This window comes from Siphateles boraxobius, unplaced genomic scaffold (genome assembly GCF_051911475.1).
Source record: "Siphateles boraxobius isolate OS27281-9 unplaced genomic scaffold, OSU_SipBor_1 12, whole genome shotgun sequence".
Classification (NCBI taxonomy): Eukaryota; Metazoa; Chordata; class Actinopteri; order Cypriniformes; family Leuciscidae; genus Siphateles; species Siphateles boraxobius.
In genome coordinates, this window is record NW_027508722.1 from 14,254,510 (window position 1) to 14,278,076 (window position 23,567).

General features: G+C 37.1%; 1 protein-coding gene across 34 annotated transcripts in view; it reads right to left on the bottom strand.

Moving 5' to 3' along the window:
• The window catches only part of LOC143716740 (uncharacterized), a 70,258-nt gene that overhangs the window by 19,695 nt on the left and 26,996 nt on the right, over positions 1–23,567 (bottom strand). For 14 of the 34 annotated variants that reach the window (XM_077209108.1, XM_077209140.1, XM_077209137.1 and 11 more), the window contains exon 6: positions 4,515–4,610. The exons of 4 other annotated variants lie outside the window; for them this stretch is intronic. In XM_077209108.1, the coding sequence (XP_077065223.1) occupies positions 4,515–4,610 (96 nt within the window). Of the gene's footprint in view, positions 1–4,466; positions 4,611–4,658; positions 4,763–5,669; positions 5,762–6,143; positions 6,231–6,532; positions 6,689–6,715; positions 6,872–13,318; positions 13,429–21,839; positions 22,120–23,567 lie in introns of those variants that run through there. 16 more of the 34 variants (XM_077209138.1, XM_077209147.1, XM_077209133.1 and 13 more) reach the window with 11 other exon arrangements.

The following is a 23,567-nucleotide window of genomic DNA, read 5'->3' on the forward strand; positions in this document are numbered from 1 at the left end:
CAGTTGTCTTGAAATATGATTCCTTGAATGTCGTGTGAGGTGAGCGATTGGACGACTTGTTCGGTTTAAAAACTTAAGGAAGGCCAATACATCCAGTAAATAGTGTCTGACATTCATGTTACCGTTCTGAAGGGTCACCACCCACCTTAAAATAAGGTTGACAAGTTTAACATTTTAAATAACCATTTCATTTTTTTTTCCTTTTACTGTTCTTATAAATATGGACATTAGAGATGATACTATTGAGATAAGATTATAATTAAAGATGTCAAGTGAAAGGTTAATGCTAATTTTGTGCTCATTTTAAATATAAACTAGTTAGTCTAGTCCTGTTATTGGACATTGTGACTGAATGTAAAAAAATAAACAATCATAAATCTATGAAATGCTAATCTTAAAACAAATTCTAAATGACTTCAGTACTCACTCATTAATACGCTCCATATTGTCCAAAAAGAGTAATGTTTTGATTGGAGGATATCCTTTTGTCATGTGGAGAATGAAATCTCTCACATGATTGACCTTCCGTGTTGTGTTTTCGCTCGCCTTGCATAATGGATTTTTACCCAAGCAATTCTTGTGGAAGCCTTTGAGAAGTTTCTCTGCATAAAAGGTAAAAACACAAAGTGTTCATTAACACTCCCTATAACAGCAATGTAAAATGCTTTAATACTTACAATTAAAATGATGGAAGCTGTGATTTTATAATTCTGGCTAATATTAATGAGCCAATTAGGAATAAAAATTAAAATTATGTATGCCCAAAAAAGACAAAATGACCAATATTACATTAAAATTATTTAATTTAATAAAAATTAGTCACACTCGCTTTCTAAGATTAAGACTGTAATCCCCAAGTTACAGTAATCATGTGATCATAATTAAAATGCTTGCATAGATAAAGTTGTTCTTACCATAATCAAGATCACAATGTGGAGAGCAGACTGAGTGCTGGGAGACTTTTGTACAAATAATGGCTCGAATTCGGTTTTGAAGAACTGCAATCTGTATTTGGAGTTCTTCTCTGACTTTAGCAAGAATTAGACAGTTTTCACATTGACCCTTCATGGTCAGTTCAGAAACTGTGCTGACAAGTTGAGTGGTGGTAGAAGACACTTGATTTGTCTGCATGTGGGTGGTCTGGTTTGAGATGCTATTAGAACAGACTTTTATGTAACCCTTCCTGTCCATGCTCTGTTCCTCAATGGCCTCTTCAGTCTTTAAATCTCCACTTTTGAGAGTTTGTACAGGATGCTCTGAAGGTAACAATTCCACTGTAGAACAATTGGGACCAATACATTTTTAATATATACACGCATATACATTTTTAATATATAGTAAATTTCATAATAATGAACATTATAATGTTATAATTATAATGCCTAAGGGTGCTATTTACACTAGCACTTTTGGTGCGCACCAGGGTTCGATTGATAGAGTTTGGTTCAACTTCATTTGTATGATGTGAACACTGCTATTCGAACTCGGATGCGGACTGTACCTGAGCCTGCTGATATGAACACAATCACACTAAAAGTGAACCGTTATTGATACCGTATGATTAGATAAAACTGTGGGTTTGTCTGTATTCTTACTCACTTTCAGGACAAGCATCACTGACGCACTGTAAGCAGAGAGAATGTGTATCTCATATCATTCACTCCCTCGTTTTTTAAAACATTTGCAGTATGACGCTTTGAAAACAAAACCAAAGGTCCAAAAACTAATTAAGGTTGCATTAACAATTGCACAAAAAAAATCAGATTTTTACCCACATTGACCCAGATCGGAATTTGTTAAACACGTGTAAAAACAAAAATACCCACGAGATCCTATTTATTCTCATCCGATCTGAACCACTTCCAAATGAGGTTTTAAATCGGAGACGTATCCGATTTCTGGACATACGACCTACGTCTAAACACGAATATCCGATTGACAAGTTTTCAACTGGTCAAAATACCATAACAAGCAGGCTATGCACATACAAAGAGCACATATAGCCCAGCACATAGCATAGTTCTGGATGTTTGATAAGTTTCATCGCGAAATAAACATCACAAAAGCTGACAAATCAGGTTGTGAACATATTCCTATTCCTTTAGGTTCGGTGTTAAAATGCCAATGTGAACGCTAAGTGGACCAGGACTAAATGTTTTTTTTTTTTTTGGTCCAGAAAAATCAAACCAAGAGAACCAAACAACATGTGTGAACACACCCTAAATGTCATAAAATGATCCAATAAGTGTTTCATATCAGCATAATAACATTAAATTCATATAACAATATTACAGATTACTTGCCATTTCCACAGTAACGATCAGTTTCTTCTTTTAGTATGTTGAAAGTAAGTTGAACTTGGTGAATAGCATCTACACCCCCAGACACAGGGTTGGTACAGACTCTGTCAAATGAAATTCCAGGACTTTCAAGGACTTTTCAAGCACTACTTTTTTGAATTTCAAGGACTTCAATCCGCACTTAGCAAACATTATCTTTATTTTTTTAATAAAGATTATCAAATCAAATATCTTTATTATTTTTTTAATTTTTTTTTTTTACTCAAATTAAATATATATATGGTATCTTGTGTTTCACTTCATAGAGGTCAATCCATTGACCAGCCCTGTCAGGCATGGGAAATCCCCTTAACCATTGAAAGGATATTGAAACTGATTTTTTTCCCCATTAATATACGGTATATGACTGACCTGAAGAATGAAAGTTGTATTATATACTTATCATATACTTAATATCATGCTCATAGCCATGACATGAGAGATAGCTCTATGGGCTCAGCTCAGATGGGCTGCAGCGTTGATTTAATGTAAAACAATTGTATTTTTTCCAACACACAAAAAAAATCATAATATTTTGAATTAGGGATGCACCGATACCACTTTTTGCAGAACGAGATACCGATACCGTAACCGATCCCTGAATTTTCACTGCATTTGTAATTTTTAAATGTATTAGTAGATAAACCAAAACAATATAAATCATATTAGTTGGCTTAATTTGTTCATCAAATATATATTTATTTCAATTATTTTCATGCTTAATTAAGCCTGCTAAAATGCATTGTATGAGCTTCTGTTACTGTACATTCTATTGATCCTATTTTATCTTTCATTGAATAGCACAGCACATATTTAGACTAGAGCAGCTCCGGAAGGGTCAGTGCTGAGGATTGGTTCAGTGGTACAAGACATCAGTGAAATATAAATTATTTAATCCAATTTTGATACTACAACAAAAACTGCCAGCCTAATTAATGTGAATTTTAAAAATTAAGGTAAGCAGTCGGCAAATAAATAAGAACGAATAATCAACTTACAAATAAATACAATAGAACAAAGAAAGGCTTCAAATTAAATAAACAGTGTTTTTAGAGTTTTTCGGGTAGATCTAACAGGTACAGAAATTTGAATAAAGTAATCAAATGTGAAAAAAATGCATATTCATTACTAAATAAATTAAATATAGATGGATAAAGTTGAAAAGGGTAGCCTATTTAGTCAAGAGCAGTGAGTAATCCATTTGTCCATTGTTTGCTTAACATTAAAACAGCAGTGGGTTTGTTAAACTGCCCCTTTAAGACCTAACGCACGGACCCCATTTGAACATGGCTACGTTCACTTGAGATATAACTGACTATGTTTTCTAGGATACTCGCAAAGATGTGCGTTTTTACATAATTTTTTGTGAATTCGTCCGTACAAGCGCAAGATGTGAAAGACAATTTAATTCAGTATTCGCGCACGGAGACGCTGGTTTGCGGGGCGCGCGCTGATGTTTGCGTTCATGGAACTTCTTGACTGCAAACGTCCAGTAATAATGTAGGGAATCACTCGTTATACATAAATCAGGTAACAGTTCATGTTTTACTTTACTTAGCCTACATATACGATTTAGTTTTCATCCAAATCACACGCACTGAGTGAACGATCAGCAATCAAGAGCATTCAACAGAACTGCGCTCTCTCTCGTCAGTTAACGTTAATAATAAGCTACATGCCTCGTTTTATTTTCTTTGCCATTGACATCCGACTGAACTACAAACTTTCCACTGATGTCTGTTTAAAGGGATGTGCTCGACCAGCTCGCGTGTCTGTGCCGCTGCGCGCTCAATCCACTGATCAGATTTCTCTGATCAGCTCGCGCACCACAGCTATACACACGCTGCCTGGGCCTATCGGTTGTTGGTATCGGAGCATTTTTAAGAGTACATGAGCTCGGTATCGGTGCATCCCTTTTTTTAATAATTCAAGCACTTTTCAAGTACCTCTTCAAAAATATGGCTGTTTTCAAGGGTTTTCCAGGACTTAAATTTCAAAAAGTCAAATTCAAGTACTTCAAGCACTTTGTACGAACCCTGCAGACATCTCTGGATCTTGCTGGATGCACCAAAACTCTGACTCGTCTGGGACGTCCTGCTTCACCTGTACTGGGACTTCATGCTTCACCTGTACAGGGACTTCCTGCTTCACCTGTACCGGGACTTCCTCCTTCACCTGTACCGGGACTTCCTCCTTCACCTGTACCGGGACTTCCTGCTTCACCTGTACCGGGACTTCCTGCTTCACCTGTACAGGGACTTCCTGCTTCACCTGTACAGGGGCTTCCTGCTTCACCTGTACAGGGACTTCCTGCTTCACCTGTACAGGGACTTCCTGCTTCACCTGTACAGGGACTTCCTGCTTCACCTGTACAGGGACTTCCTGCTTCACTTGTATGATGTCCACACTGAAAGAGGACAAATCTGGGAGTGGAAAGAGAGATCTGTTAAGATTCTCATTAAAGTTAATTGATAAATTATTTATTCACTGTATAAAACCTATCATCTCAGCCATTAAGTTACTGTAAAGTTTCAGGAGTGTCAACCTCATTTAAATACGGGTGCGAGTCCCTTAAATTATTATTCTGTGTGTGTACGGAACACAACTCAATACAGAAATTAAGATGATTGACCCCTCGGTAACTATAGCAGTGTTCTGGTGGCTTGTAGTTGTTATGTTATTTTAGACCACAGTAATATTACAGCAAACAAAGGCTCATCATGGTCTACAATTTTAACCGTTAACAGAATCATGTTTAGTTTATGCTTGGAAGGCTGCTTTCCAGAGCGCACTCTTGAAGTGATGCCATGTTCACCTGTTATTTTGTGCCGCTTGTTTGGCTCATAAAACAATCACATTTATGGAGTTTTAAAGGGGGAAAGGGTAGGTTGCGATATTTTTATCTTGTTTTCAATATGAAGCATTTGGATTTATTTTGGTTTATTATGGGCTTGTTCTTGTTCTCTATATTTTCTAGCAAGATCTGGTAACATGAGTCAAGGCTCGTACCTCTTTCCCTGTGGTTTTCTTGCACTTAACATACAGCAGAGAGACAAGTCTCTGATACTTGTTTGTTAATAACATATTTAACTAGTTGTTCAGTTTGGTTGTATACACACTGCACAACTTTTGTATATGCGGTTGTCACCACATTCATTTTTCGAGAGTTAATTACTGAATTCTGTGTGTGTAAAAAACAGATTAAACAGTAAAAGGTGAATTTGACTGCAGTGTGCACGTGGACAGTGTCTTCTGGATCACCATTTTGCTCAATAGCAGGTGCTTGTTACGGAAATGTATATTCAGCCACACAGAAAAATATGTACTTGCCATTTCCATCACCATCTTCTTGCACTTGCTCAAGTTTAGGTGAAACTGAGCTCCAAGGACCAAAACCCTCAGACTTCATCTCCTGTCCTTTGCTAGAACAAAAGATCACAATGCTCTCTGAAGAAACTGCTAATAGTTACAAAAATCCACAATACAGAATCAGATGAAATACTGTGGGAGCAAGTGCTTTGTAACTTTGAATCATACTGTTTGCTTAGCTGATCTAAATTATGAAACATCCCTTCAGATCTCCCTAAAACCAAATTTTTTGGGAAAACATAAACACACACACAGGCAGAGCAGAAAAACACAAATGAAAACATCGTCAAATTATGCAATGAAGACAAAAAAAAAAAATCGCACATCTCCCTTGCTAAAGACGCCTTTTACACAAATCCTATAAGGATATTAATTTTAAATAAATAATCAAGGAAGGCCACTTTCATACAAGAAAAAAAAAGACATTTCACTCACCGGTCGGACAAAATAGTCGAAACAGCTGCAGGTGGTGGTCTTGTGAATCCATGCACCAAAGGTGTGGATGTTGCAGTTTTCTCGTAACTTTGAAAACATAACAAATAGTTAATTTTACACTGTAGCTGCTGTTAGCGTTGAGCTAATTCAGAAAGGTAATAAACGCTAAATAGCTCAAACAGTAGCAAACTCCACCAAAAACAAGTCAAACCACACATTACCACTCCAAAAAAAAAACAGCAACCATAGCGTCGGTTTTCAGACCCTTTGAGTCCCGCAGTTGTCTCCAGCGTGGAAAAGCAACACTGATGTTAACTCTAGTTTGAGCTCTTGCATGTTCCAGACGTTTTTTTGTCATAGCAACTTCTAATACGTTTTTCTTTTCCTACCTTTGTTTCCTGTGCCAAGTGTTGTTGGTTGAGGAGGGACTATAAAAGGTGGCTTCTGTTTATATGCCATTGTCATTCAGTGACCGTTACAGTAAGCAATGCATTTGCTATAGTCTGCATAGCCTCTTGAAACGCGCTGATGATGACGTCTGTTGAGCAGGGTGCGCAGAGGTATGTAAATAGTTAGACCCGCATGCAATGACTGGCTGAACATTTTATGGTCTCTAGTTGAAAGTTATATTCAACTGTCTGAAAACAAAACAAATGTGTTCACCTTGGTTAATTTGTGCATAAGAGTATAAATGAACTAGGCAACTCTAGCCATTTCTTCGCTGATTTTCACTTAATAAAAAAACTCACTTGCGACACCCTCCCCCTCCTGCGTTCTACCGCTGCTCATGTGCATTTGTTATTATCGGAGAAGTGTTAAGTCACACCGAAATATTGGGTCCCAGCTAGGGATGGGACGATTACCGGTTTCACTATAAACCACAATAAAATGTACTGACGGTTAGCATTACCGTGTTTGATTATCGCGATTTTAATAACTCACTGTAAATCCTGTCCAGCCAGCAAAAGTCTGACGCAGCGCGCAATGTTGGTTTTTTCTTAGTCGAGAAGGAATGGCGGACGCAGTGACCGTGCTCGGGAGATTTTACAGTCTTTAAGAGAACCAAATCTGAGGTGTGGTCATATTTTGACTTTTACAAAAGTCCTGAGAGAAACTTAATCGAGGATGGTCACCCTGTCTGCAGAACATGCACAAAAAAGTCGATGCAATAGAGGGAAACACTTCAAATCTGCCGAGTCGTCGTGTGTGCCCATCACACACTGTTGTAGCGAACGCAAGGCAAGTTAACTTTGACCACAATACCAAAACTACGTCTGGGAAATAATTGGGCACAAAATTTTGTTTTGAGTTGAAATATTTTATCTTACAAACTTGACATAAACGTGACGCTTTTTGAAAAGAAAAGTTCGCAGCAAGTGGCTTTGAGCCAAAGACGAACGAACAAGTTCAAACAAGACTATTAAAAATGACATTAGAGATTATGAGTGATTATTAGGGCCCGAGCACAGATGGTGAGAGGACCCTATTGTTTTTGCTCCGTTTATTATTATTCCGCTCTTCTCCTAAATTAATCGCTTTTTAGAGGGCCTAAACATGCTTGAAAACTCATGAAACTTTGCACACGCTTCAGAAGTGGTGAAAATTTACGTGTGATATGGTTTTCAAAATTGGGTGGGGCAAATTCTGTAAATTATTGCCCCCACATTTTGCCCCGGCTTTCCGTTTCACGTACAGGTATGAAATTTGGTACATACATGTAATGACCCAATACCTACAAAATAGTCTCTTGGAGCATAGCCCTAAACACAACAGGAAGTCAGCTATTTTGAACTTCCTCCTAGATTTTGTGCATTTTCCGTAATTTCCTGATGTTGTACTTTAACGAACTCCTCCTACAGTTTTGATCTGATCCTCTATAAATTTGGTGAGTGTAATCTTAAGGCCTTTGCGACGGTAAATTGCGAAGATCTTGAGTTTTCGTCCAAGGGTGTGCTCTCGGCGGCCTGACAAATGTGTGGGGCAAAATGGCTTAATAGCGCCCCCTACATTATTGCCCCGGCTCTACGTTTGACGTACAGGTGGGAAATTCGGTACATACATGTAATGACACAATACCTACAAAAAAGTCTCATGGAGCATAGCCCTAAACACAACAGGAAGTCAGCTATTTTGAATTTCCTCTCAGATTTTGTGTAGTTTTTGCACATTTCCAGACGTTGTACTTTAACGAACTCCTCCTACAGTTTTGATCTGATCCTCTTCAAATTTGGTAAATGTGATCTTAAGGCCTTTGCGACGTTAAATTGCGAAGATCTTGAGTTTTCGTCGAAGGGTGTGCCCTTGGCGGCCTGACAAATGTACACCCAATTTCAGGCTTTTGGTGATTTGTGCATGAATATGTCATATAGTTCAATATTGCTTGCAGTTCCGATGTTGCCAGGCAACCACAGACAGCCTGCAGTAACTCAGGCATACAATGTCCGATCTGCCCCAAACTTCACATGTTTGATAAGAGCCCTGTCCTGAACATATGACCATGCTCATATTAGATTATTGTAATAGCGCCACCTGCTGGTAGCAGGAAGTGTGGCAAATACACATACTTTTGTGTTTGTATTTTTTGTGTTACAACCACAGACAGCCTGCAGTAACTCAGGCATACAATGTCCGATCTGCCCCAAACTTCACATGTTTGATAAGAGTCCTGTCCTGAACACATGACCATGCTCATATTTGGTTATAGCAATAGCGCCACCTGCTGGTAGCAGGAAGTGTGGCAAATACAAATACTTTGACATAGTCCTCCTATATTTATTATCATTACATACTGCCCACCGTGCTCGGTCTTCCTAAAACCGCCGGGTGGCGGGTGCGAGGGCCCTCTTCATCGTTGCTTGCAGCTTTAATTTTATTTGTTGTTTGTTGATTTTCAAATATAAAACTTGTTGAAATGTTTTCAGTGTGAGCATCAGTTCTTTTTGAACACTTTCATCTCGTTTTAAAAAAACCGTGATAATATTGATAATCACGATAATTAGGGGCCAAGCCCCAAAGGGGCTGAGCCACCTATTGTATCTGTTAGTTTTCTTATTATTATTATTATTCCGCAAATGGGAGTCTATGGCAGCCCTATGAACCGTAAGTAGGAAAATGATGAAATTTGGCACACTTGTAGTGATGCTAATGAATAGTAATTGGACCAATTTTTGACCCTCTAGGACCAACTCTATAGCGCCACCACCAGTTAAAAAATTCAACATTGAAATGGTTATAACTTTTGAACCCTTTGATCTAGAAAAATTAAACTTAATACACCTGAATCCACTCATTATGATGATTGCAATCAATATCGTACATTAAGACTCCGTCCATTACAGTAGTGGCTATTTAGAAAAGTACAGTATGAAGATTTTTTGCTACTCCTCCTTCAAATTTTGTCCAAAATTGTCCAAAATTTGCTCAAATGATCTTTGGACTGAGCCACATAAAAGTACTGTTCCCGATTTTTTTTATTCATCTTTGTTCAAAAGTTATGGTGTCGCAAACTTAACGAGGTCCACCCAAAATTGGCTAAGAGGCTGTATCTCGGCCAAAATTTGATCAATCGAAACGAAAATTGGTACACTTCATCGCATGCATGTGTTGAGGTTCCATGCCAAAGTTGGGAATAGCGCCACCTATGGGTCATGAGATATGAAAAATTGATGTTTTGGCCAATAACTTTTGAACAGTTTGTCAGAAAATCATAATTGTGGTATCTATGGATTCCTTGTGTCATGTCGATTCTGTGGATATAAATCTTTCCAGGATTGGATGTACCACGTGTCCTTCATTTTGAATTTTGTCATAAATTGCAATATCTTTTAAATTATTTGACATATTAGCACAAAATTTGGTAGGGATGATCGACAAAATGTCCTGAAGGGACATGAAAATTTTGAACAGACCGCCACCTAGTGTTCCTGAGATATAAGTTTTTTGCAAAAACGCTTATAACTTTTGAAAGAATTGTTCAAATTTTGATTACTTTATGTCATTATGTTCCTTGGTTTATGCCGATTCAGACAATATCTCATTTGTCATTTTCCAACAATGTGTCTGTCCGCCATATTGGAGCGAATGTAAAACAGTTTTTTCGCTACTCCTCCTTCAAATTTTGTCCAATTTTCTCCAAATATGTGCTCAAATGATCTTCGGACTGAGCCGCATAGAAGTACTGTTCCCGATTCTTTTGTTTTACTGGAAAAAAAAAAGTTATGGTGTCGCAAACTTAACGAGGTCCACCCAAAATTGGCTAAGAGGCTGTATCTCGGCCAAACTTTGATCAATCGAAAAGAAAATTGGTACGCTTCATCAGAACCATGATCTGAGTGTCCATGCCAAAGTTGGGAACAGCGCCACCTACAGGTCATGAGATCTGGTCAAAATGGCTATTTTGGCCAATAACTTTTGAACAGTTTGTCAGAAAATCATAAATGTGGTATCAATGCATTCCTTGTGTCATGTCGAATCCTTAGATACTGATTTTTACAGATACCAAAATTTAGTATGGATCATCAACACCATGTCCTGAAGGTACATGAGAAGTTTGAACAGAGCACCACCTAGTGTTCCAGAGATATAAGTTATTTTTTTGCCAAAAAGCTTATAACTTTTGAAATCATAGTTAAAAATTTGATTGCTTTGTCATTATATTTCTTGGTTTATGCACTTGAACTATGGACCTTCTGCATCTTAGCATCAACACAACTTCACAGTGGCGCAATGAGATGAGTGACAGGCTTCTGACACAGAGATAGTGGTTTCTAGCCCCATGTTGTGCAACTTTAGATAATTGTGTAATTTGGAGCCAATTGCTGCAGTTCTACCTTCAACAACTTAAGTCTCTGTAAAATTAAGCAAACCACAGTGTATGAGAATAAAGCAAGAGGCTATAACTTTGAAGATTGTTTAATCAAATCCAATGTGTAGCAAGCGTTAAAACATGTGAATTGTGCAATGTTCAAAAGATTCCTAGTAAAAAAATAGATTAAAAAGATCGCCGAGATAACCTTTAAGTTGGCTTGTGAAAGTTTGGACCAGAAAGTTTGAAGAAGGTTGAAGTAGTTTGAAGTTTAAAGTAGTTTGAAGTAGTTTAAAGTTTTAAATAGTTTACAGTTAAAAAAAAGATTAGTTAGAAAGAAAAAAGAAAGAAAAGTTAGAAAGAAAGAAAGAAAGAAAAGTTCGAAAGAAAGAAAGATCAGTTAGAAAAAAATAAAGATTTGTTGAAGAAGAAAGAAAGATTAGTTAGAAAGAAAGAAAAAAATAAAGATTAGTTAGAAAAAAAAGAACGATTAGAAATAAGAAAGAAAGAAGAAAGAAAGATTAGTTAGAAAGACAGATAGATAGAAAGAAAGATTAGTTAGAAAAGATATAGCAACTCGAGTCAGAACAGTCTGAGTGTCTGAGCCGAGTTTGGAGTATGTAGAGTTAAAGCTCTAGGAGGAGTTAGAGTCAGATTTTTTTTGTTAAGAAGAAAACGAAGAAAAAGAAGAAGTTTAAATAGGATTTCAGTAAGTTGAGCAAGCCAAAGCGCCTTCTGAATCTTAGCAAAAACACAACTTCCCAGTGGCGCAATGAGATGAGTGACAGACTTCTGACACAGAGATAGTGGGTTCGAGCCCCATATTATACAACTTTAGATGATTGTATAATGTTATGTAATTTGGAGCCAATTGCTGCAGTTCTACCTTCAACAACTTAAGTCTCTGTAAAATTAAGCAAACCACAGTGTATGAGTATAAAGCAAATGCTCAGTAAAGCAAGAGGCTATAACTTGAAGATTGTTTAATCAAATCCAATGTGTAGCAAGCGTTAAAACATGAGAATTGTGCAATGTTCAAAAGATTCCTAGTAAAAAACTAGATTAAAACGTTTGTCGAGACAACCTTTAAGTTGGCTTGTGAAAGTTTGGACCAGAAAGATTGAAGAAGGTTAAAGTAGTTTGACGTTTAAAGTAGTTTAAAGTAGTTTGAAGTAGTTTGAAGTAGTTTAAAGTTTTAAATAGTTTAAAGTAAAAAAAAAAGATTAGTTAGAAAGAAAAAAGAAAGAATAGTTAGAAAGAAAGAAAGGAAAGATTTGTTAGAAAGATAGATTAGTTAGAAAGAAAGATAGATTAGTTAGAAAGAAAGATAGATTAGTTAGAAAGAAAGAAAGATAGATTAGTTAGAAAGAAAGAAAGATAGATTAGTTAGAAAGAAAGAAAGATAGATTAGTTAGAAAGAAAGATTAGTTAGAAAAAAGAAAGAAAGAAAGATTAGTTAGAAAGAAAGAAACATTAGTTAGAAAGAAAGAAAGATTAGTTAGAAAGAAAAAAGTATAGATTAGTTAGAAAGAAAGATTAGTTAGAAAGAAAGATTGGTTAGAAAGAAATAATGATTAGTTAGAAAGAAAGATTGGTTAGAAAGAAATAATGATTAGTTAGAAAGAAAGAAAGATAGATTAGTTAGAAAGAAAAAAGAAAGAATAGTAAGAAAGAAAAAGATTTGTTAGAAGGATAGAAAGAAAGAAAAGATAGATAAGTTTATTAGTCCATTGAATGGTAGTTTAATTGAGTCTAGGGCTTCAGTCAGTTTAGATTTGAGTTTTTGTGCACTACTGGGCCACCGTAACCTTGGCTCAATTTGAACATTCTGCAATGAAAGTCTATGGGATTTTCAAGGTTTTTAATATTAATTTTTAAGAAATCTGAAAGTCAAATTAGTAAGAAAAGATATAGCAACTCGAATCGGAACAATCTGAGTGTCAGAGTCGAGTTTGGAGTATGTAGAGTTAAAGCTCTAGGGGGAGCTAGAGTCAGCCATTTTATGTTAAGTAAAAAAAGAAGTTTAAATAGGATTTCAGTAAGTTCAGTAACTCACAAGCCAACTTAATAAATCATGTATCCAAACAAGCCAAACAACCATAAGGGCTTGGCCCCGTAAGGCTGCGATAAAAAAACGACAGCAAATGACAGAAATTAGCTTTGGAAAAAAATATATTTTTGTAGTGTAATTTATTTGTTTAGTTGGTCTCACGACCCGTTGAACAACACGGGGAGGCGGGGTTTATTCTAGGACCAGTCAACGGGGGCCGATCGAGACTCGTTGGCTTCACTTTTCAGGGCTTGTGCGGCACGCTTGGATTGAACACATTTACTAACAAGAACAAGAAATAGAAAACAAAAATGTACTTACAATTGCCTTAGCAGAAACGCCAGGTCAACATCTGTTTTGCATGCTTCATTCTCCATGAGCTCTCGCCATTCCGTGAACGCACGACCGATGTTTATTCTTGTGCGGTCCCTCGCACAAGAAGATCGCGATTTTCGCTTCTCACGAGACTTCGTATTTCGGGACGTTAGTCCCATGTTGCAAGGTTGGTTTTGAGTCTGGGAACGCTGGGGGGAGCGTGGAAAGTAACCATTTTCACCAGAAAAGGTTATTTAAAGTTGAGGTATGCGATTTGCTAAACGGACGGCAGATTTTGAAAATACACAACTCAAAAGGTCCTACCTTCTTTCCTCCAACGCTGGCCCTGACTCCACCCATTCGAAAAACATGGACGCGCAATCATGCACGAGCGAAAACTCAGATAGCCAGCCCTGGCGTCTGTACAGCGGTCTTCTATTCAAAACAGGATTCATAGCAATGTGGAACAACCCCACTAGCACTATACAAGCTCTAGTCTCCATACATAAATACAATCGCTCACATCAGCTTCCTCCCCAAGCAGGTTAGTTAGCTAGCTAGTTCTACGTAGGGCTGGGCTACCACATTAAATCGGCTACAATTCTCATGCGCATCTCGTCAGTAAAGACTGTTCCGTGATTAGTAGTAAATACTACTAGGGCGGGAAAAAATGGCGGCGTGAAATTGACAGTGTGAGTGGATCAGTCCGTGAACAATTGCCTTTAAACATGTATGTTAAAGTGCATCTCGTTTAATACTACATAACTTATATTTGAAAGCACTTTTTAATCATTTAGGGTCTGTTCTGTTACTTTTTTTTTTATTCTGCTTTTGGGATGTTCGTTGTCGTGAATTAGGCCTATCCTTTTATTTAGATTTTTGTTAGTTAGGCCTTACACATTAGAGTTACATGCTCGAACCGTTGGAAGAATCTTTGAACTATGTCAAAGGATATAAAACGTAAATCTAAGCCGATGGATTCATCTTTAGATCTTGGTGCAAGTGTTACAGTGGACTTCGACTCTGGTTCAGTTGTTCCTCTACCTGAATCTCCGATAAAGGAACCATCGCGCAAAAAAGGCAAGAACGATGATGATGATGAAGATCTGGATTCCCCTTTAGCCATGATGATAATAACATCACTCAAGTCCGTCATTAATGAAAGAGCCGACATCCTCGATAAAGGCATCGAAGAAGTGAAGGTATCAGTTGAATTTCTGACAGAAGAAATGAAAGATGTTAAAGGGAATGTGGAGCGAGTTGACAAACGAGTGACAAATGCTGAAGAACGAATCTGTGAATTGGAGAATAAAGTACAGGATCTCTCCAGATACAAAAGGAGATGGAATCTGCGGCTCCACGGTTTACCCGAACAACCAGGAGAAAACTTCAGGCAAAAAGTTCTGGATATATGCGATATATGTTGTCCCAATTTTTGCTGGTAAATCTCACGAGTTAATTGATGTGGTACATCGTTTGGGAAGAGTGAGGAACGACGGGGTCAATAAAAACCTTGCAGAATTAATGGCCGTACACACTGGGACGAATATCGGCGCGCGTTATTCGCCAGCGTTTTTCAACGCGTTTTTTGTGTTCACACCCAAGCGATTTTCGCTGACGATGAGCCGAGTGAACTTGCAAATTCATTCCCTGACATTAGATGGCGCTTGATGTAAAACAGAAATATCCAGACCCCTGGATTCTGTTCCATTTTATTGTGCTCTCAAGGGTTTTTTGAACCAAGAACACGAGCTGTGTGAATGACTCCTTACCAAGAGCTGTAGTAAGTGTGGTTTGGTGAGTCGCGTTACCTGTAGTAGCAGCTGGGACTCATTTCGATGGGCAAAAACATGAAGGTGGGATGTCAAAGCTTATGTTCCGACACCAACGAGATGAGCAGCTCTACATTTATCTTGGCTTGCATCTTCCTCGTCTTCTTCCCGGCAGTGTGTAGACGCTAGGCTACTTGGCATATATCTTCTTCGCCGTTACGTATGTGTGCTCGGCAAGACCGTTTTGTGTTTGAGCGCCCCCAAGTTGTGTTTACTGTAACTTCAGAAGCTCCAGACACGTGAGCAAAAGCGGCAATCTCATTGGTCGGATAGTTTTTGACACGGCGCATAAAACAAAACAAAAAACGAACCCGAGGCGTTTTTTTTTTTAAATTACGCTTTTATGCGTGGTTTTTTTCGCGTCGGTATGCACACTCACATTGGCACCCTTTGTTTAATCACGAGGCGTTAAACGTCGGCGAATATCGCGTGTGAAATTCGTCCCGGTGTGAAAGGGCCTTTATTCTTCAGTTCACAATGCGTTATTTCCGGGATGCTCTCTGGAAAGCCGCAAAGAACTCTCCTTATCTTGCTACGCACCACTTATGTTTCGCAGAAGACTTTTCCCCTGAGTATCGCGTGCAGCGCAACAAACTTTGGCCACTAGTGGAGCGAGCACGTCAGCAAGGACACCGCGCTTACTTCGTTGGTCCAAAGGCGTACGCTGAGGGCAAAGAGCTTCATTTGCAAGACATGGAGGTCGTTGAAAGATTTGAATTTGACGATGTTGCTAGTGGTACCGTTCTTCCTTTTTTGTCATGTTTTTAACTTAAGTAACAGTTCTCAATTTTCAAAATGCTTATTGAAAGATTAACAGACTATTAAGGGGATTTTTTTTCTTTTCCCGAATGACCCCAACCTTGTTTATTTAGGAGTAATTTTCAAATTTACAGGATGTCATGGACTGACTCACTTGTCACAGTTCTGGTGTTTCCTAAACTTTCTGTTTGCTCAATTAACGCACAAGGGTTACCTAATGACGTCAAAAGTAAAGCTATTTTTCTGTATGCTAAATCTCTTTGCTCTAATTTTTGTTTTATACAAGAGTCTCGTGCAAACTCTAGCGATTTTAAGTTTTGGAAATCACAATGGGGTTACGAATTGTTTTCTTCATATGGTTCTAATCTTTCAGCAGGAGTCTTAACTTTAAAGCACAAGTTTAAGGGTAAAATAATAGAGACAATCTCTGATCCTGAAGGTCACTTTCTTTTTTTATTAGTTACCTTAAATGATTGTATATTTGTCCTGGGTAACATTCATGGATTAAACACTGCAAAAAATAACTTAAAATTGTTTAATTCGATAGAAACACATTTAAACTATTTCAAATCGAAATATTCTAATTTGCTTATTATTTTGGGTGGAGACTTTTTCAAGCTGAGAATAATTTTCATTATAATTGGGAGCTATTAAAATACAATATTAGGTTAGTTTTATTCAAAGTTGGATCTCAAAAAGCCAAAGCAATACAAATTAGAGGAACTTAACATTATTAAAAGTATTGTCTGTCTCTCGTGCATCCCCAATGAAAATGTATTAGTTGTCCAGAAATTAGAAATGGCTGTACTTCAGAACTCATTAGATAACAACAAAGGGTGCTTTTGTTCGTTCATGGAGATGGATGGAAGAGTGAGAAAAAATCAAATTATTTTTTTAGATTAGAGAAACAGCGTAATCATCTCAATTCTAAAAACAAGCTTAACATAAATTGGAGTGGTTTTAAAAGAACATAAAGACATTTCTAAGTATTGTGAATAATTTTATACATTTTTTTATTGTTTTAAACACTCAACAAAATTTTGATTTACTTTTTAATTCTCTTGACCCAGACCGTACTTCAAAAATTGATGAAATTGGCAAAAATCTGTGTGAATCTTCTATTCAAATAAAAGATATTTCTGAGGCGATCGAGAAGTTGAAACTTAATAAATCTCCTGGAAATGATGGCTTGACCACAGAGTTCTATAAGAAATTCTCAAATTTTCTTTCTCCATTTCTTCTCCAAGTATATTTAGAAAGCCTGCATAAGGGAACTCTCCCAAGCTCTATGACTCAGGGTGTTATAAATTTGATCCCTAAACCTAAAAAGGACCCTGCTCAACTTGAAAATTGGCGACCTATAAGCTTATTAAATAACGATTACAAAATACTAGCCATGATTTTTGCTAAAAGAATTAAATGTTTTAGATAATATAATTGATTACTTTCAGTCAGGTTTCATGAAAGACAGACTTATTTCAAATAATATTAGACTTGTTCTTGATATTTTAGATTTTTCTGATCTGATCCCTGATGACGGTTTCTTGCTTTTTCTTGCTTTTTATAAAGCTTTTGATTCTGCTGAGTTTCCTTTTATTCTTAAATCTTTGAATATTTTTGGTTTTGGCCCCAACTTTATCATTCCAATTCAAACTTTGTACAATAACGCCAATACTTCAATTAAATTACAGCATGGTACTACTCATAGATTTAATATAGACATCCGTCAAGGCTGCCCAATATCGTCGTATCTTTTTCTGCTTACTAGGGTATGCAATTAGCCATCCACATTCAAACTAGTAATTTGAAAGGCATCTCTGTTGCAAACCAGTCAATATTAATAAGCCAACTGGCTGATGATACAACTCTGTTTCTGAAAAATAAAGATCAAGTCTCTGTAGCCTTAAATTTAATTGATCTCTTTTCATCTGCTTCTGGTTTAGTTCTTAATATTCATAAATGTGAACTTATCTATTAAGCATTCCACTGATGATGAAGTATGTGACATTCCAGTCAAATCCGAAGTCAAATACTTAGGTATAATTATATGTAAAGATCAGAAAAAAAGATCAATAATGAACTTTGAACCTCTTATTCTTTCTATTCAACGCAAATTTAATTCTTGGTTACAGCGTGATCTGTCTATAACAGGTAGAGTGTTACTTTCCAAAGTAGATGGGTTATCTCGGGTTATCTATCCTGCAATGGCTCTGGATGTTTCTGTGGACATTTGTAGAATGCTGGACAAAATGATAGTAAATTTTGTTTGGAAATCTAAGGTTCATTTAATTAAAGAGTGTTATGATAGCTGATCGGAGATTGGGTGGTTTTGACTTAGTGGACTTTTCCACTCTTAATAATTCTTTAAAATCTTTTTTGAACAATCCTACATCTTTTTGGAATATAATCCCAAATTATATTTTCAGTTCATTTGGAGGTTTACATTTTTTGTTGCGCTGCAACTATGACATCTCTAAAATACCTTTACCTCTTTCTAGTTTTCATAAACAAGCTTTAATATGCTGGTCCCTAGTATATAATTATAAGTTTTCACCATATAGCTATTTTATCTGGAACAACCAAAATATTAAATATAAAAATAAATCTCTTTTTTTAAATAATTGGTTTGATAAAAACTTTTAGTGAGTCAACTTTTAGATGAAAGGGTCTTGCTCTCCTATGAACACTTTATGCAAAAATTCTCTTTTCCAGTCCCTCTAAGAGAATATGGCATTGTTTTGGGGGCAATACCTGATTGTGTGAAACCGTTAGTCAAACCTGGCCCTAAAGGTCCTTTATGCTCTCCACTATTTTTGACAACACTAATCTATTTGTTGATCAACATCTTCTCAGCAGATTGTCTAACAAGAAAATTCGCTCAATTCTTAAAGGGGTGGTAAAACACGATTTTAACTTTTCTAACTTTAGTTAGTGAGTAATGTTCCTGTTTGAGCATAAACAACATCTACAAAGTTACAGCGCTCAAGGTTCAAAGCAAACAGCCGGTTTTGGACTACACGACATTCCTCCAGGGTTGCTGACGTCAGTAACCCCAATAAACCCCTCCTCCGAGAATACGAAATAAGGGGGGCGAGGCCATTTTATATTGCGTTGGAGAAGAGTTATTGTGGTATAGGAGTGTTGTTGCTGCCGCAATGTCGTCGAAACACTGTTATTTTCATCAGTGCCCGGATTGCAGGTCCACTTTGTTCAGCCTTCCTAGGGTCGGGGGAGTTAGGGATCAATGGTTAAAATTTATTTTTAACTCGGTCCCTCATAATTATTACCCAAATCTCGCTCTCTGTGCTGCACATGTTACGGAGGAAAGCTTCCACAATCTTCGCGAGCTCAATGCAGGATTCACACAACTGCTTGTCCTGAAAGCTGGAGCAGTTCCAACTGAACAGAAGCTGTTGTTTACAGGCCACAACCTGTAAGTATGATTTATTTTTCATCGATGTGTTTTCCTGTAATAGTTCGTATTGTTAATTGTACGTTGTAGCAAGGAAGTAAACAAATGACAACGCTGTTTGGCTCTGCAAACCAGCTTGTTAAATGCTCATTCATACTTAACGTTATCCGACAAACACGTAACGTTACAAACTTTTTTTTAAATCTCAACAGCGAACATTGAATTAGAGTAAATTATTCTTTGATTAGAGCTTTTATGTATTGTTTATCTCTTGTTTATCTACAGGCATGCTAAACATGGTTCTGTGTTTGATTTGGCTACTGTAATAGAGCCAATGTTTAGTGTTGGTTTTGGGTTAGTTCTGTCGACAGATATTTGGCTACAATCATTCTAAAAATACAAAAGTAACCGTGTCATACAGTCAGTACCGATCACTATAGATCCGCAGTCTTTACTAAAAAAAAAATCCCTTTGAGGACTGTACAATTTGTTAGAACGATTATATTAAATTCTTTTTTATGAAGCTTATTTTTTTGTACTACTATTAGAACAATTAAATAACAGCGTATCTAAAAGGTAATGAGACAACAAAAAACAAACCTTTCTGAAACGTCGTTTAACAGCCGTTCAAGAACAGGTTCTGCTCGATCATCTTCACTAACATTCTCTGGGTCTGATTCGGGCTCAAATTGGTATGGTTTTATTGACGCCATCGTTTATAATACACCAAAGCACAAATTAGGCTACCGGTAAATGTACGGGGTGTGACATTTCGGGAAAACGTGCACTAGCTGGCCCAGCTAACCAATCTGAGCCCATTGCATATTTTTGAGGGACTGGCTTCATAGAACCCGGAAACCATCAGACCGGTTTTACAAGGAGGGACAGAGCAAAGTAGAATAAAGATAAAATATATAAATAATGCAATTTTTTTTAAACGAAGCATAAACACATGTTACAGTCAGTGCACCCAACAAACACAATCAAGCCTTTGAAAAAATGTGTTTTACCACCCCTTTAACAGAGATCAAATTTCTTTACCTGCTTGTGTAAGCTTTTGGAATAACAAATTTGATGATATAGTATGGGAAGATTTCTGGCTCCTTAAGAAAATTCTTTCTTTCAAATAAAGTAGTTGAAGTCTTTATAAAATTATTCACAATTGCTACCCAGTTAATTATAAATTTGCTAAATTTAATAATAGTATTTCCCACTTGTTTTCCTTTTGTCATCAGTTTGATGAGACAATTATTCATTTATTCTGGGAATGTATTTATTTCAAAATATTTTGGGTTGACTTTTCAAATTTTGTTAAAAGGTATCTATCTTTAAACTTCTGTATAAGCCAAAAATTTTTGTTTTTTGGTGAGTCTCTGAAACTAGACCCGTGTCATGTTGAAGGGTTAGTTCACCCAAAAATGAAAATTAAGTCATTAATTACTCACATTAATGATTTCATCTTTGGAACACAAATGAAGATATTTTTCATTGCAGCCTATGTAGCAGGGATCCACCTCTCAGATTTAATCAAAAATATCTTCATTCGTGTTCCGAAGATGAACGAGGTCTTACGGGGTTATTACAGCATGGGGGTGAGTAATTAATGACTTAATTTTCATTTTTGGGTGAACTAACCCTTTAAATGTACTCAACTTGCTACTTTTTCTTGCCAAATTTTATATATTCACAAATGTAAAATTTCAAAGAAAACTCATTTTTAAGAAAGATTTTGATATATATTTAAATTATTTGAGGTAACATTACTCTTAAAACTCTGCTGCATGTAATGCTGCGTTCCAGGCAGGTTTGTGAGGACGTAAATCACGACTTTGTAGCGTTCCAGGACAGTCAAGCCAAACTACCTGATCGCAAGGTTTGTTGTAGGCCTATGCCAATTTAACTATGCTGAGAAATTGTACGTTACATTTTTTTTTCATAAGCATGATCAACGCCGTCAAGTTCAGGTTTACGTCACCTTACATTTCCATGCGGCAATACACTTTCACGACATACTTTTTGTTTCAGACACATAACAATGTAATACGTAATCGTGTGTGCATTATTATCATTATTATTTATTTGACTGCAACGATATATTGTCCTTAAGTATTCTCACCATGTACCGCCTGCAGAAACACTGCATCCGTAGGGGCTGCAACTGTTTTTTTTGTATGGTTTCGCGGGCTATGTGACGTCAGAGCTCGTAACTGGGAGTACATCCATAGATATCATATAGAGACGTCTATGAGTACATCGATCTAGTACGAGTTCACGGGTGGGAAGTCAGGGGTTTGACTGCCGTTCCAGTGCACTTTCACGGGTATAAGGTTGAAAAAACACAGGTTACAGGTTGCCTGCAACGCGGCTCTGCAATACTGTCAATCACTTAAGCTAGTTTAATATCTTTTATGTTGTTGGAATGTAACCCCTGTGTATTATGTATTGTTTATTATTGTCTTGTTCTATATTTGTTATTGCATTAAAAAAAAGAAAATACTAGGCTACCAGTTCATCGGCTTCTCACCTGTCCAGCAGAAAAAATGCCACAGCCGCATCTGTTGGTAGTCCTTCCTGGTCCTTCAGTTGCCGCCAACGTCGGAAAGCATCGCCTAGAATGACCCTTGTTTTTGCCTTTTCTCTTTCGGCCGTTTTGTTCTCAATTGCTCTCTCAAAAATTGATTTCCTTTTCTGTGCTGGTGTCTTGTCTGCCATTCTCCAAACGGAGGCAACTAGCATTTACTTACACTCTCTCTGTACCGGGACGACTTGCACTTCCTGTGAATGGGTCACGAGCTTTGAGTATGCGCGTGAAGGGGACACGCGCACGAAGGGGACACGCGCGCGAGGGGGATGGGGGGATGGCAAGAACCCGTTTGATTGACGCATTTTCTGTCCAATGATTCTAGGTGGTCTTGGAAATGATTGGCTGGAGTTTTTCTAGTCCTAACAGTTTCACAGATGATTAAATAATTTTCATTTCAGTGCTTCTAACTCAGTGGCTTTAAGTGGGTTAGGAATAGGATGTCAAGTGATTTTGAAAAAATGGTCAAAAAAGAAAATCACATACCCCACCTTCCAAATGATTTCTAAACAGTTGAAAATAGTTGAAAGTTGAAATAGTTGCCCTTTAACGTTACTGTCTTAAATACCACTCACGCAGAGCTGTCTCTGCACTCACTTGTTTTCTTGGTCAACTCTGCCATTATTCGCGAGACGACCAACATTCAACCCAAAAAGAGTCATATAACCATTCCAATAACTCCGAAGCTGTTCAGTTAAGCTAAAAAACGGCATAGTGCTGCTTTAACATCGGGTCTCCGAAGCAGTTTTCAAAGCACTATTGTATCACACACTGCACCAATGAAGTTTGAAGCTTCGAACGTCATGCAGTATCGGAAGGTCGGAACAGCTGGTTTGAAAAAATTAGTGCTTCACAACCCTACCTGATGCATAAAAAGGGAAATTATCAAGGAGGCATTACTTATTTAACACTATACTTCCCAATAACAAATTGTAAAAAATAAATAATAATAAAAATAAAAACAGAACACCCAAAATATTTTTTCAACTAGGCTACTCACGTCAATTACGAATTATGATCACTTGTATATTTTAAATTATTGATCAACGTGTATCCGTTGACCAATTTATGAAACCCGTGGTCTCATTGGCACAAATCAATTTAGATGAGATTAGATCAGTTAGATAGAACTGTATTGAGAGAATGGCAACATCAGTGGGACAGTGAGACTGAAGCGACATTTCTGTGCTATTCAAAATAAAGTTGGTGCTGTGAAGAATAGGGGAGGGAATAGAAAAGAAGAAATAGTTATGAGCAGATAAAGGATAGGTAACAATAATATAAAAGGCACGCTATACATCAAGTAAGCACCCAACTGGTTTTGTGGCTATTATCAGGTTACATAATCTATAGAACATGTGCTTATGAGTTGCAGACAATGTAAAGAACAGAGGAAAAAGATGATTTAAGGAATTAAGTTAAGACTAGAAAGTGGTGAGAACGAACAAAGCATTATAAGCATTTGCAGGTTTTTTTTAACAAGGATAGGAATGATGGGAAAAAAACAAAACAAAAAACAAACAAACATGTAATGGACAATACAGAAAAATAAATCCGGAAGGTGGCAGTAGTGCAACGCTTCTGGAAAGTAGATGAAGACGTCTGGGACAGGCAATATTATCTGTCTGCAGTCCCGGAGGCTGCATTTTCAGGACCCCACTTCTAGGACCG